The sequence below is a fragment of the Miniopterus schreibersii genome (genome assembly GCF_964146895.1).
Source record: "Miniopterus schreibersii genome assembly, chromosome: 19".
Taxonomy (NCBI): Eukaryota; Metazoa; Chordata; class Mammalia; order Chiroptera; family Miniopteridae; genus Miniopterus; species Miniopterus schreibersii.
The window spans coordinates 13,341,941-13,356,383 of record NC_138119.1 but is presented as its reverse complement, the minus strand read 5'-3'; the positions used below and the strand labels follow the sequence as shown (position 1 = coordinate 13,356,383).

Genomic DNA, 14,443 nt, shown 5'->3' with positions numbered 1-14,443 from the left:
CTTTCTGATCGGTGTTTCGGGTTTCTTAGGATATATTCCTAGAAGCGGGATCAATGGGTCAAATGGCAGTTTCATATTTAAATTTTTGAGGAAACTCCATACTGTTTTCTATGGTGGCTGCACCAGTCTGTATTCCCACCAGCAGTGTACCAGGGCTCCCCTTTTTCCACATCCTCGCCAGCACCAGCCAACAGAGCCACTGGGCCAGGGCTTAACGTATATTGTCCTCATTTTCTTAACAGAACCCTGTGAGGTGGGAATTATCAATGATGAACTCTGGGTGACTTGCTGAGGGTCACATCCCTGTGAAGTGTCAAAGCTGGGATTAAACTCCACTCTGTGCTGCCTTCTAAGTGCATTGAGTGCAGCACTTTCAGTGTTACTTAAAAAAAAAAAAAAAAGACCTTCCTGAAGTCCATTGCTTTTGCATCTTGCCACTGACCACTCTTTCCTTAGCTTCTGTGCCATCTTTTCAGTATTCAGGAAATTAATGGTTCCTCGAAGCAGGCCTCCACACCTCACTTTTTCTCTTTGCATGACTTTATAGCTCCTAAAATGGAAGCAGTAATGGGTTACAGGCTCTGTTTTGACAAATTCAGAGAAATGCTGGACAGTGAGTCATGGCTAAAGACAATTCCACTTACTCAAAGGAGACTGGCTGTGAGCTGCTGTGGGCAGGGGTGGAACTGGGAATTCAGGGAGGGGACAGATCACGACCACTAACTTCTGCCCCGAACTCCTGGCTGGGATGTGCACTTCAGATAAAACTAGGTAATATCGGCCAGGGGTGGCTTTCAGGCCCCTTTTAAACCTATACTATTGATGTCATTCCAAGCTCCCTCGCCTCCGAACACCTTTGGAGAGGATGCTGCGACTAGAAAAGCGATGTAAGCTTCCTCGCTAGGCTTAAAGGGCCGGACTGTAGTGGCCTCTCCAGTTATAAAAGCCTGTTTAACAATAAAGTAGCGTGTGTGCGATTAAACTCCTCCCCCAGCGTGACGGCCTCAGACCACCCTCTGGTGCTCTCGCTTCGTTTCATCTCCAGAAAGATCTGTTTTCACAGCGGGGCCAATATAGATTTGCATGAGCACATTCGTTGTAATGCACACATGCAAAGGCGGTTTGGAAAACTTCTTGCACCGGATCATGTTTGCTCTTTTTAAATAATATCCGTAAGCTTGCGAGGAAGGGAACGTGAGGTTCACGCCAGGAAACTTGAAGACGCCCCCTCCCCTAAGGGGAAAATAGTTGCACCCAGTCCCCGCCTTGGCCCGTCTGCTAAGGAGGCGGGGCTGTGACGTCAGGTTCTGGGCGGGGCCGGACTGTTCTAAATGAGCGCTGGGAGGGGAGCTCCTTCCGCGGAGGAAGCTGCCCTGGGAATGAGCCTTCTTTGCCTTCAGATTTAATTTGTTTGGACGTTAATTAAATCGAGCGAAAGTGCGTATGCGGGCTGGCAGCCCTCCGCAGAGCCGTGGGCAAGGCGCGGCGGGCGCTCTGCCTGTCGCCGCGCCACCGAGTGGCCGCATCCATTTGGCGCCGGCGGCCCAGTTTAAGGGCAGGGAGTAGTATCGCCTTTAGGGATCGCCAAGTGTGGGGGCCCCATGGCCCCGCCGGGAGGAGGCCCTCGGCTGGTGCTGCTGTTCAGCGGGAAGAGGAAATCCGGGAAGGACTTCGTGACCGAGGCGCTGCAGAGCAGGTGGGGAGGGAGGCGGGCGGAGAGGGAAGAGGGAGGGGGACGCCCTGCGTCACGTGACTCGGGGGTGTGTTTGAGCGTGGAGCGAGCTTTCGAGTGGGGGGTCCTCGGTTACAGGTGGGAGGAGCACTGCGCTTCGGGAAGTGCGGGGATTGCCACCAGCACAGAAAACGGCAGTCTACACACATCCACCTGAAAGAACCAAGCGAATACCCCTCCAGAGACTAAGCTGGAGGTCCCTCTCGCCAAGAAGCATGAACAGTTACTACTGAGGTGCTTTTTGCGCCCCATTCCTAATCCACGAAACAGGGTTGGGAGCCGGCCGTTGCAGTTAAGAAAACTGAGTCACAGGTTTGCCTAAGACCACACCCCAATTGTGTCTGACTCCAAAGACAAATCCTTGCCCAGCACACCACCTAATAGTTGGGGTTTATTGAGCCTTTATTATGTGCCAGGCACTGTGTGTATATATTATCTCATTTAACCCTCCAAACCTTTTTGTTAAGCACTGTGTGTTATTATTAGTATCTCCATCTCACATGAAGAGCCGAGGGTCTGAAAAGTAAAAAAAAACAAACGAAACCCAAACTTGCAGGGTTACGAAGTCATCCTCAGATCCAGGACTCAAACTTTTATCTAGCTCCAAGGAATGGGTTCTTTCTGCTATACCTCACTGTCTCCCCAAATAATAGCTTTCTCTCAGTGTTTTCTCTCAAAGCAAGATGCTCTGTGTGGGAGCGTTTTTGTTCAGGCATGGCATGGGCTGGGAGAGCAGAGGAGCCAGGGCGAAAGCGGGGTGGGGCCCTTCTCCTCTTGAAGACCAACCAGTGGGATGGTGGTACCTGGAAGTTGCTTTTGGGCACAACCTGGGTTCTAAGAGGTCAGAGATCACTACCTGAATTTGTTACCATCAAGTATCCACCACCATTTCCTAAGGCATTTCTCCTTGCCTGCAAACACAGAAATCAAATAGCGGACAGAAAGCGTAGGCTCTGGAATTAGGCTGCTGAGATTCAAATCCTGACTCACCACTTACTAGTTTGTGATCTTGTATAAGTTTCTCATCCATTCTGTGCCTCAGTTTTGTTATTTATGGGGTAATAATAGGGTGGTAGTAAGGATGAAATGAAATAATGCATGCGAAGGGCTTAGAACAATTTTGATAACCCATAAGGGTGCAGGAACTAAATGTTCGCTATTAGTTGTATTTTACTAACACTGGCTTCATTGCTTGCAGTGTTGCTTTGGGTGTCAGTTCTTCTCACTCGACCTTAGTTTTCTCATCCGAAACATGGAAATAATAACACCTAGTTCACCCTAGTTGGTTTGCTCAGTGGTTAGAGCATTAGCCCATGGATCGAAGGGTCCCGGGTTTGATTCCTGCCAAGGGCATGTACGTGGGTTGTAGGCTCGATCCTGGTTGGGGCCTGTGCGGGAGGCAGCCAATTGATATTTCTCTCTCTCTCTCCCTTCCACTCTCTCTGAAAAGCAATGGGGGAAAAAACCTCAGAAGAGGATATAAAAAAACAAAACAAAACACCCATCTCACTATGTCAGTGTTTAAGTGAATCTGTGAGCATACAGTACAATAAGTGGTTGGTTGAGTAAATTGAATTGAATGAATGAATTATTGATCTTGTGGCGACCAAGTCAGTTGAGACTGAGATAACCCTGTGTGAGACGAGTTCAGGGGTCCAGCAGTAACCTAATCTAGCCAGAATATCACACTGTCATTATAATTTTACTTATTTTACCTGTTAGTTTCAGGACTCCTTCACATTCATTTAAGTTTTGTAATAATCCTGTGATACACAGACCAGAAACTGCTATCCCCATTTACAGATGAGAAAACAGTGCCAAGGAAGTTGAGACCTGACAAAGTTAGATAATTACCAGAAGCAGAAATGGAACTTTAACCCAGGCCTCTGGATTCTTCTGGGGCTTGGAAGGTCCAGGCTAACTGGGTTTGGATCTCTCTGTCCCACAGACTTGGAGCTGACGTCTGTGCTGTCCTCCGGCTCTCCAGTCCACTCAAGGAGCAGTATGCTCAGGTAGGTGGTTGCTCTCTGTGACATCTGGTGGGTCTAAAGGAGTCACTCCCTGGCTTTGGTTGGTGTGGCTGTTGTTTGAGTCACTAGTAGGGCCCCTGTGACCACTGTTGTCAGGCTGGTGGCCAACTCTCGGTTTTCTGTGGGTGGACTTTTTGGGGGCATTTTCAGCTTACACGTCTTTCCCATTGGCCTCACTCACTTCACGCCACCTCCCCAGAGCATGTTCAAGAAAGCACACCCAAGAGAGGCTGGAGAGGCGAGTTGGCAGCTCTGATGCTTTGGAATTAGGGTCTGCACACATTCTCTTACTCAGATAGTGTGACACCACACAGCAGTGCCTCAGCTGGCCTGCCACAGCCCCCGGAACTCTCCCCTAAGAAATTTAGTTGCATGAATTGTCAAGATATATTTATTATTAAGTGAAAAAACACACACAACAAAACCCACAAGATTTGAACATTGTATGGAAAATACTGTATAATAATGGGGACAATTGTAAATATATCTGCTCCTAGCCCGGCCGGGTGTGGCTCAGTGGTTAAGCGTCGACCTTGGATCCAGGTGATCAGGGTTCGATACCCGGTCGGGGCACATGCCCGGGTTGCGGGCTGCAGCCGATCAATGACTCTCTCATCATTGATGTTTCTATCTCTCTCCCTTTCCTTTCCTCACTCTGAAATCAATAAAGATATATTAAAAAAAAAAAAAAAAAAATATATATATATATATATATATATCTGCTCCTATATTCAGCCATCCCTCAAATATTTATGGGGTGCCTGCATTGTGTTAAACACTGTTTTGGTGCTTGGGATGTGTTAAAAGCTGGGAAGGCCATTCATTGGTGGCCTCCAGGGAGGGGAGCTATGGGCTGGGGGACAGGGGTGGGAGAGAGAATTTTCACTGTGCATGAATGTGTATCTTTTGAAATTTGAACCATGTGGATTTTTATAAAAATAAATAGGATTGTTAAAAATAGGAGATAAAAAAAATAAACAGGAAATCTTAGAACCTTAGACTTAGAAAGAATATGTGGAGGGTGAGCTTTTTACACAATGAAGAGTCCCACGGTGGACTGCATTTCTGACCTTGACCTCTAGGTACTTCCAGGCATGGCTCCTTGGTCAGTTAGTCCAAATCTGGCCTTCTGGGGCCACACAAGATGAATTTGTCCCCCTCTTCCATATGACAGCCTTATCTCATGGGGAGCATTCTCCTGTATCACTGAGTCTTCTCTCATCAGCTAAATAGGCCCTGTCGTAGACTTGGAGATCCTGGGGATAACAGGATAACAGTGCCAGTGGTTTAAACAATTTTTAAAATTTTTTTTTTAGTGAGAACCTTTTTTTTTTTCTTTTCTATATCTTTATTGATTTCAGAGAGAGGAAGGGAGAGGGGGAGAGATATAAACATCAATCATATTGATTTCAGAGAGAGTCATTGATTGGCTGCCTCCTGCATGCCCCCGACTGGGGATCGAGCTCATAACCAGTCATGTGCCCTGACCGGGAATCGAACCATGATTTCTTGGATTCTAGGTCGATGCTCAACCTCTGAGCCATGCCTGGCCAGGCATAGTGAGAACCTTTAGATGGAGAAGTTCTTTGTATTCAGTAGACAGACTAGGAGTGACTCTGGGGTTCGGAGGGTAGGAGAGGCCTTCCCCAGTGGGACCTGGGCAACTCTGAAGGACCCCAGGGCTCCCAGGAGGAATTTGAAAACCAAGGTCTGCTTCCAAAGTTCTCAGATGAGGCCTGGCTCAGACTATTAGCCAGACTGGGGGGTGGGGTAGGATTGGACAGGCAGGAATTTGCTTTTTTCCCCCCAATCCTCACCCGAGGATATTTTTTCCATTGCTTTTCAGAGAGAGCGGAAGAAGGAGAGACAGAGAGAGAGAAAGAGAGAGAGCGACATCAATTGGTTGCCTCCTGCATGTGCCCTGTCCGGGGTTCGGGGATCGAGCCTGCAACCAAGGCATGTGCCTTTGGCCAGAATAGAACCCAGGACCCTTCAGTCCGCGGGCCAATGTTCTAACCACTGAGCCAAACCGGTTAGGGCTCAGATTTCCAACTTTAGTTGAAGGCTAAGCCTATGGAACTGATTTCAGGATTAAGTCGGAAATAATTGGGAAGGTAAAACTGTTGCAAAAACAAACAAACAACAACAAAAAAACCCCACCTTACACATTTAAAAGACAAACTGGAAAAATGTCTGGATTATTTGAGACCTTTCTTCTGTCTGTGTTTGGGATTTCTTCATTTTCAGAGCCCGTTCCCTTGCGGGCCTCTGTCCTGGCAGAAACCTTGTTGATCCTTGCATTGTCCTGGGGGCAGGTGGGCGAGAGAAGGGACAGCCCTTCCTCTGTTTTAGGGGACGCCATTGAGGCTGAGAGGGTGGGGCGTAGACATAATATGCCTTGGGCAGGAGCACAGCCTGGACTTCCAGAGACTCCTGGATGCCAGCACCTACAAGGAGGCCTACCGGAGGGACATGATCCTTTGGGGCGAGAAGAAGCGCCAGGCTGACCCTGGCTTCTTCTGCAGGAAGATCGTGGAGGGCGTCTCGCAGCCGGTCTGGGTAAGAGTCCTGTATGGCAGCATTATGAAAACTCCGTTTCTCCAGCCTTTCCCCAGATAAATCTCAGATGTGTCCATTTCTCTGTTTCCACTGCCACCTCCCCTGGCCTAAGCCCTCACCATCTCTCCCCTGGACAGCCTAGTAGCCCCACACTGGTCCGGGATTCAGCTCTTGTCCCCTATGAATCATTCACCACATAGCAGCCAGAGTGACCTTTTAAAAACATAAACCAAGTCATGTCATTCCTTCATCCCACTGTCCTAATGAACAAAACCAAAATCCTTCACATGAACTTTTTGGCCTTGAATGATTGGCTCCTGTTACCCTTTTAGCCTCCTTGCTCTTTAAGCTGCAGCTACATTGGCCTTTTTTCTGTTCCGCAAATAAATTGAGTTCCTTCTGGGCCCTGGTGGGTAGCTCAGTTGGTTAGAATGTTGTCTCGATACACCAAGGTTACGGGTTTGATCCCCAATCAGGGCACATACAAGAAGCAACTGATGAGTGCATAAAGTGGAACAGCAAATTGATGTTTCTCTCTCTCTCTCTTCCTAAAAAAAAATAAAATTGAGTTACTTCTGAAATTAGGGCCTTTGCACATGTTCTACTTGTCTGGACTGCCCTTTCCTTCCCTCTTCACCTGGTTAGCTCCAGCTCAGCTTCCCTGACACCTCCGCAGGGAAGCCTTCCCTGATACCCAGGTCTTAACTGGTGCTCCCTGTCAGGTGCTCCCACAGCACCTGCCCTTTTCCTTACACATTCATTTTGGCATTATCTCCTGTATGAAGCCTGGTTCCTGGTGATTTGGAGAAACATTAGTGCAAACATGCAATGAAACCCCTGCCCTCAGGGAGCTTACATTGTAGCTGGGGGTAGAGGGAGGTAGGCCCTAATGTAATAATGGAATCTGTCAGGTGGAGATAAACACTAAGGGGAAAAATAAAGCAGCAATCAGGGAGGGCTGCCTGGAGGAGATGTCTGTTCCAGCTGGTTGGGTGATAATGGGGAATGGGGGTACACTTGTCTGGGTTCTATAGCCCCCACTAACCTTGTTGTGCTCCTGCTTATTCTCGCTAGGGCTGGGTCTTCCCCTCTTCCCCCCCTTACTCTCAGTGCTCTTTCCTGCTGCTCCCTGCACCATGGCCTGTTGGTCACCTGTCTGTGTCCCATTCCTGCAGCTGGTGAGTGACACACGAAGGATGTCTGATATCCAGTGGTTCCGGGAAGCCTATGGGGCTGTGACGCAGACAGTCCGCGTGGTGGCCTTGGAGCAAAGCCGACAGCAGCGGGGCTGGGTGTTCATACCAGGTGAGCTGCTCACAACCTTTGCCCCCAAGGCTCGGTACGCGGGCTGGCCACGCCACCTGTAGACCAGGCCACCTTTCCCATGTTCTAGGTCATCTGCTGTGTCCCTGGCAGGCTGTGGGAGAGTGAATGAGGGATTAGAAAAGGGAATCTGAGACTCAGGAGTGCCCCCAGGTTAGAAAGTGGAGTGGGGTAAAGGCAGGTGTCCTGGGACAGTAGAGGTTCCCCATGATATTGGCCTGGTACCCTTACCTGGGCTGTCCTTTCTAGGCCAGTGGGCTTCTGGAGGTCTGAGTTGGACCACCCCCAGCCCAGTGGGGGTTGACAGTGGGTCAGAGGCAGGCCTGACAACTCACTCCTGTTTGATTAACAGAGTGGGGGGCAGGGGCAAGAGGAAGCTGTACTGGGCAGCCTCAGTGGTGCAAGCCCAGGGCCTGCTCTGTGGCAATTCAGAGGCACAGTTCAGGCCTCCTCCTGCCCTAGTTCACTGTGACTCGGGGAAGTTCAAATCCAGTGGGTACAATCCCTCTTGATGGCTGTTGATCTCTTTGGCACCCACCGCAGGCCCGGCCTGCGCTAAGCGCTTTTAAACTCAGTTTACAGACACAGCAAACCTGCCAGGTGATGCTGGTATTAACTCTTCTCGTTGTCAAATGAGGATGACGCACACCACCTCCCGTGGGATGGAATCAGAGATTTAGGGATAGAAAGCAGGCAGCCCACTGAGCTTTACATAAAGTGAAAATGCAGTGCCCTTTGGGTTGCCTGTGGCTTTAGATGACCCAGTTCACCCTCTGTAGGAAGTGGTGAGTGAAGGGTTTAGTCAGCAGAACCCTCTGAGGGCTCAGGTGGCTGTGGGCTACTGATCCTTCTCTCAGGGTGTTTCAGGGGGTCGGGAAGTACCCTCCCTGGGGTGAGTGGAGCTTGGCTCTGGAGTGGAAGAGGAGAGGCCAAGAGAGGGCGGCTCCATCTGGGGCCAGGAGGCCTCCATGCCCGATGCCTGGTGTTTGTCTGGAGGGAACAGGCTTGACCTCTCCATGCCTCCTCCATAGGAGTGGACGATGGTGAGTCAGAATGTGGCCTGGACAACTTTGGGGACTTCGATTGGGTCATCGAGAACCATGGAGATGAGCAGCGCCTGGAGGAGCAGTTGGAGAACCTGGTAGAATTTGTCCACTCCAGACTTTAGTTGTCAGGTTCTAGGAGCACCAGAAGCTGCTGGGGTGAGGATGGGGCTGACTCTGCCAGACATGTGGTTTCTAATGTCAGCCAAGGAGGGGAGCACACAGAGGGCCTGGTCCAGACTCCTGGGGGGGCCAGCAGATGTCAGACAAGTCCAGAAACCTCCAGAACCTCATTACTTTATGGACTGGACTGCCTTGCCTCTTAGGAGGAAGGCAAAGGGCTGTGATCAAAGCAGAAACATCACCATCACCATCTCCATGGGTGCCTGGCCTGTGAGCCTGTGGCTGCCTTGCTTCCCCATCAGGATGCTTTCAGCTCCTTGTTCTGGGCAAGAGTGTGGACACTAATAAACCTCCTTGGAGCACATGCTCAGGACTGGACCTCTCTCATTTCCCAGGTGCCAGCCCAGCCTGTGTGGGGCTCAGACAGCTTGGGTTGTCCAGGAGGCTATGGGTTCCTTCTCTCCCTTCCACCTGGGCTGGAACGTATCCTGCAGAGGCTGACCTTGGCCTGGGCCATGTAGGCAAGAGGTCTGTTTGTGTCAGAGACAGGATTGGAGTCTTAGGGTCTCATCTTCTGGGATAGCCCCAAAAGAGGCTCAGTACAGCGGGTACCCTGAGGGACAGAGGTATCATAGAGGGACAGAGGCACCAGAGATCAATGGCTCCTAGTAACCACTGAGTGGCTCTGGGTAAGAAACATCACTATAAGCCTCAGCTTTCCCATAGAGGACCTTGGGAAAGGTTCCCTTTTATTTAGACAGCCTTAGACAATTTGTAAATTTCTTCTAGATTCTTCAAAGCCAGTCTTTGAGATGGGCAAGGAGAGTATATTCATCTGTGTTTAACAGATGCCAAGAGCTCAGAGAAGTGAAACAGCTTGCCTGGGGTTGGAGGGTAGTAAGTGTCAGTACTCAGACTAGAACATAGGTAGGCTGCTTGACTCCTGACCAGGTCCCCTCTGCCACATGCCTTTGGGTATAGTACAAAGTCCCGTGGCTCCTTGCCATCGTAAGGCCTAACCCAAGCATCCTACTCTCTGGCCCTGGCTTTGTTTTCCTCCAACAAATTCTGATGGTTCTCACTGATAAGGGGCTGACCAAAGAAATTACATCAGTCTCAGCATGATCCAAATTAAACTTTACACACTCTTGCCCAAATCTCCTCCCCTTAGATCACCTGTTCCTGATACTAGTTCCCTGGCTTTTCCAGTTAACCAGGTCTGAAAGTTTGGCAGTCATCGTGGACTCCATCACCACAATCACAATGGACACAGCTATCACCCTCAAAAGCTTCTCATGTTTCCCTTTCTCTCACCTCTCCCTAACCCCTCACCCTTGTCCACAGGCAACCCCTGATCTGCTTTCTGTCTCTGAAGATTAATTTTCATTTTCAATAATTTTACATAAGTGAATCATATAGTATATATTATTTTGGGGGGTCTTATTTCTTTCACTTAGCATAATTATTTTGAGATCCATCCACATTATATCAAGTATTAGTAGTTTATTTTTTTATTGTGGTGTGGGGTATGAATATTGCACAACTGTTTATCCATTCACCTGTTGATGAACATTTGGGTTGTTTCCAGTGTTTGGATATGACAAATAAAGCAACTATGAACATGCATGTACAAGGTTTTCTGTGGACATGTGCTTTCATTTCTTCTGGATAAACACCTTCTTAACTTTTAAAGACACTGGCAAACTGTTTTCCATGCCCACTAGTACTGAATTAGAGTTCCAGTTGCTTCAGGTCTTTACCGATATGTGATACGGTTAGCCTTTTTAATTCTAGCCATTCTAGTAGGCATGTAGTGGCATCTCATCAGCATTCTATTTGCATTTCCCTAATTGTTTATTTGACATGAATCCCGCATTCAGCTTTGATAAAATCTCTCAGCAAACTTGGAATAGAATGGAACATCATCTATCTGAAAAGACCTACAAAAACCTATAGCTAATAGCATACTTGATGGTGAAATATGAAAATGCATTTTCCCTAGGATTGGGAGTGAGGCAAAGATGTCTATTTTCATCACCTATTCAGCATTAAACTGGAGGTTTAAGACAAGAAAAAAGAAATAAAAAGGCATCGAGATTGGGAAAGAAGTAAAGCCCTCCCACAATGACTGTTTTGATTTCTTTCACCATAGACTAGTTTTGCCTATTCTATAATTTCATATAAATGATTAATATTCAATTTTAAACTAAATTTACCATAACTTATTTTTTAGACCTAATTGGTTTGCAACTCACTTTCAATCCTTATATGATACCTCAGCTTTCCCATCTTTAAATTTTTTATTTTAATTCCTCTCCAGACATTTGATGTGCCTTCGAATATATATTTTCAAAAATGGCATGTGGGTGATGTATTTTCTGAACTCCTGTGAATGAGCGAATGACATTGTGTTACCTCTGCATGTAGACAATGACTTGGCTGGCTTAGGATTCATGACCTGGTTCCACTGTCTGTTTAATGTTGCAGAGTCTCAGGCCACCTTGACTTTTATTCCTTTGAAGGTAACCTCTTTTTTTCTGTCTCTGGATGCTTTTGGATTTTCTTTTTTTGCCTTCATTTTTTAAATTTAAATTTTGGCATTCTCCAAGGCAGAATGTGGAGAAAAAAGTTGGTGCTCATTGTTTCCTATAAATCATTATTGAGTAATGAGACAGAAATGTAAATGATCTTGGGCATCTAAGTGCCTGCTGCAACCTGCAGTAGTCACCTTGGGAGTTTGGGCTAAGACATTTCAGGGATCTTGCCGCTATCAAATGTCTTTGGAGATCCTCTTTGTTTTGAGGAGCTGGTCTCAGGGATGGCAAATTCCACACTCTGAAAGTAGATTTGGGTTTTGGAAGCAGTCAAGGGAAATTTGCTGCTAAATTCTGGTGAAGGGGACAGGGTGAGGGATGAAATTTTTTTTTTTCTAGAATAAATGGTATCTGTAATGTAACAACTCTAAATTTCCTCAAAGCCAATTCTTAGAGAGGAATTTTAAAAAGTTGTCTTGCCTGGCTGGCGTGGTTCAGTGTTGACCCATGAACCAGAAGGTCACAGTTCAGTTCCTGATCAGGGCTCATGCCTGGGGTGCAGGCTTGATCCCCGGTTGGGGGGTGTGCCGGAGGCAGCTGATCAATGACTCATCATTGATGTTTCTATTTCTCCCTCTCCCTTTCTCTCTCTGAAATCAATAAAAACATATTAAAAAAAATAAAAATAAAAAGGTTGTCTTATTATCCATGCCTCTGTGCCTTTGCAAATGCCATTCTCTCTGCCTAAAGGGCCCTTCCCAGTGGCTCGGACTTGGACCCTACAGCTGGGCTTGGACGTTTCCCCTTCTGAGTGTCTCAGAGTGTGTGCTTTCTTACTCCTCCATCACCTTGTGAGCATTTCAGGAAAGGGTTTTTGTTTTCCTGGCACATAATTAGTCTCAATAAATGGAGAAATGGAAAAATTTTGTATTAGGAAATGGTAGGGCCTCCCAAGCTTTCTGTCTTGGAGTAGTCAACATTCATTCATCTGGACGTGTACAGTTATGGTGTGTCTGAAGCAACAACAGACTGACTCCTGTTGAGTTACTTGTTTATGTGCAGTAGTGTGTTGCTAAATGCTAAATGATCAGCTCTCTGGGAAAAAAGAAAACCCTGATATTTAGTGTTTGACTATTTCTCTTGTGTAAATACTCCCACTATAGATCATTTCAAGCTACCAATGTGAGGCCAACTGGCTAGACAAATTACTGAACACTTAAAAATTGGCTCTTGTTGGCCCTGCCAGGCGTCGCTCAGTGGTTGAGCGTCGACCTAGGATCCAGGCGATCGGGGTTCGATTCCCGATCAGGGCACATGCCCGGGTTGTGGGCTCGATCAATGACTCTCTCATCATTGATGTTTCCAGCTCTCTCTCTCTCCTTTCCTCTCTCTGAAATCAATAAAGATATATTAAAAAAAAAAAAAAATTGGCTCTTGCAAGCTGGCTCCCATACACTACTGCAAAAATTCTACCCCTCTTGTTTTTCCACTATTACCAGTTCATTTGGGTGGCCCTTTTGCTGTTTTTACAGCACACATCCAGGTATTGTACAATTTATTCCTTGCATCAGTCTAATCGTTACTCATCCCCATTTTCCAGCAAGTAAAATGAGGCCCAGAGACTATGGGACTTCTCCAAGGCGGCCAAGCTTTCCTGTCTATTCCTGGGTTCATTTCCTCTGGAGCTCACTGGCAGACCACGAGGGGCTAAAGAGCTGTGTGCTTTGCCCAGTTCTGTTTGCTGGTGTTCAGGTGAGGCTGCCTGGACCCAAGGACCCTGAACTTAGCCTGGGGCATCCCCACTGGTCTGCAGCTGAGCTGTGACAAACGGTGGCCTTTGCCATGTTGCCTTGTGACCTAATGAACAGGGGACTGGGAATTTAGCAACTTTTATTATATGGGCATCAGCGGCTATGATTTTCATGGCCTAATTCAGGATCTGGACAGTGCCTCGTCTGACAGCCAAGTGAAGTGCTGAGTCCCTCTTCACAGTTTTGGGGGTTTAACCTTTTTCTTTCAGGTGAGTCCAAGGGGTAGCCAGCCAAAGCTGCGTCCCTGGGGAGCCCAAGCTGAGGGCAGTGAGGGCGCCGCCAGGAGGTGAGAGGTGGACCTGCTGCCTGCTGGCTGCATGGTTTTGCCTTAAATAGCTTCCCCGTTCAAGGCACGTGGAAGGCCTGTGTTAGGGGCTTTGTAAGGCTTTCTGAGAGGTCACATGATATGTGACGCCACAGAAAGCAAGCATTGTAAAGGGCCTCAGTGATCTAGCTCCAAATCCCTCATTTATAGATGAGGAAACAGGCTGAGTGCGGGGAAGTGGTTTGCTCAGGCTTATACCGCGATCGGTAGGTGGCAATGCCAGGACTAAGCCCCAGGGCTCCTGACTCCCCACCCAGGGCTCATCCCGCCCCTGCCCTTCGTGTCCCTGAGAGAGCATGAGCCTTGTACCCTTTATTGTAGGGTGGCAGAGAAGGCCCAGCCTGAGCCCTCGGGACCTTGGCCTGGTTCCCTGCTTCCTGGGTTTTTCCAGACTTCTCTGAGGAGGTCATGCCACCTGTCCATGCCACCTGGCATGTCCTGTTTAGGAGAACCAAGGTGTACCAGGATGAGGAGGCCACAGAGGCCACTTCCCAGAAGACAATCCTGGTGCCCAGGGAGACGGGGAAGGGAGACGGGGTGTAGACTTAGACCTGCTGTTTCTGAGAAGCTGGGCTGGGATTCCAGAGGTGGAAGGCCCTGCCCTGCACCATGGCCCTTTCCACTGGGGCATTGAAAGTGTCTGCTAAGTGGGGACATTCCCAGTAATGTCCTTCTGTCATGATAGCTCTAGTGAATTTCCGGGCACGTCCAGACCTGAGCTAGTGGCGGTTTTGGCACCTTGGGTCTCCTGCTGCAGCAGCTGGCTGTCCTGCAGGATGGTCGGAGCCCTCAGGACAGCTGGCCTGGCTGGCATTGTTCTAGCGTATCCGGGATGTTCCAGGAACCATGCGGTAAATCCTGTTGAGTATTGGCCAAGGGAGCCAGGAAGGGCAGGGAGCCGAGGCCTTGGGTCTGTTTGGCAGAGTCATTCTTATCACCTGCCCTCCTGCAGGGAGCACCAGG

At 48.3% G+C, this 14,443-nt stretch overlaps 1 protein-coding gene across 3 annotated transcripts; it reads left to right on the top strand.

The window, feature by feature from the left end:
* The first annotated feature begins 1,302 nt into the window (after window positions 1–1,302).
* Window positions 1,303–10,444, top strand: PMVK (phosphomevalonate kinase). 3 transcript variants are annotated; one of them, XM_081121171.1, is made up of 6 exons: window positions 1,303–1,696; window positions 3,681–3,744; window positions 6,169–6,321; window positions 7,497–7,626; window positions 8,676–8,846; window positions 10,020–10,444. In XM_081121171.1, exons 1-5 carry the CDS (start codon window positions 1,602–1,604, stop codon window positions 8,810–8,812), a joined length of 579 nt encoding a protein of 192 aa, XP_080977297.1. In that variant the 5' UTR covers window positions 1,303–1,601; the 3' UTR covers window positions 8,813–8,846; window positions 10,020–10,444. The 3 variants fall into 3 exon arrangements, with proteins under 3 accessions (XP_080977297.1, XP_080977296.1, XP_080977295.1); XM_081121170.1 differs by having other exon boundaries at window positions 9,982–10,444; XM_081121169.1 differs by lacking the exon at window positions 10,020–10,444 and having other exon boundaries at window positions 8,676–9,174.
* Window positions 10,445–14,443: the final 3,999 nt, after the last annotated feature.

Coding starts and splice junctions, on each gene's coding strand:
- PMVK (XM_081121171.1), top strand. CDS start 1,602: ATGGCCCCGCCGGGAGGAGGCCCTCGGCTGGTGCTGCTGTTCAGCGGG. Junction 1,697..3,680: donor ACCGAGGCGCTGCAGAGCAG/GTGGGGAGGGAG, acceptor TCTGTCCCACAG/ACTTGGAGCTGACGTCTGTG. Junction 7,627..8,675: donor GGGCTGGGTGTTCATACCAG/GTGAGCTGCTCA, acceptor CCTCCTCCATAG/GAGTGGACGATGGTGAGTCA.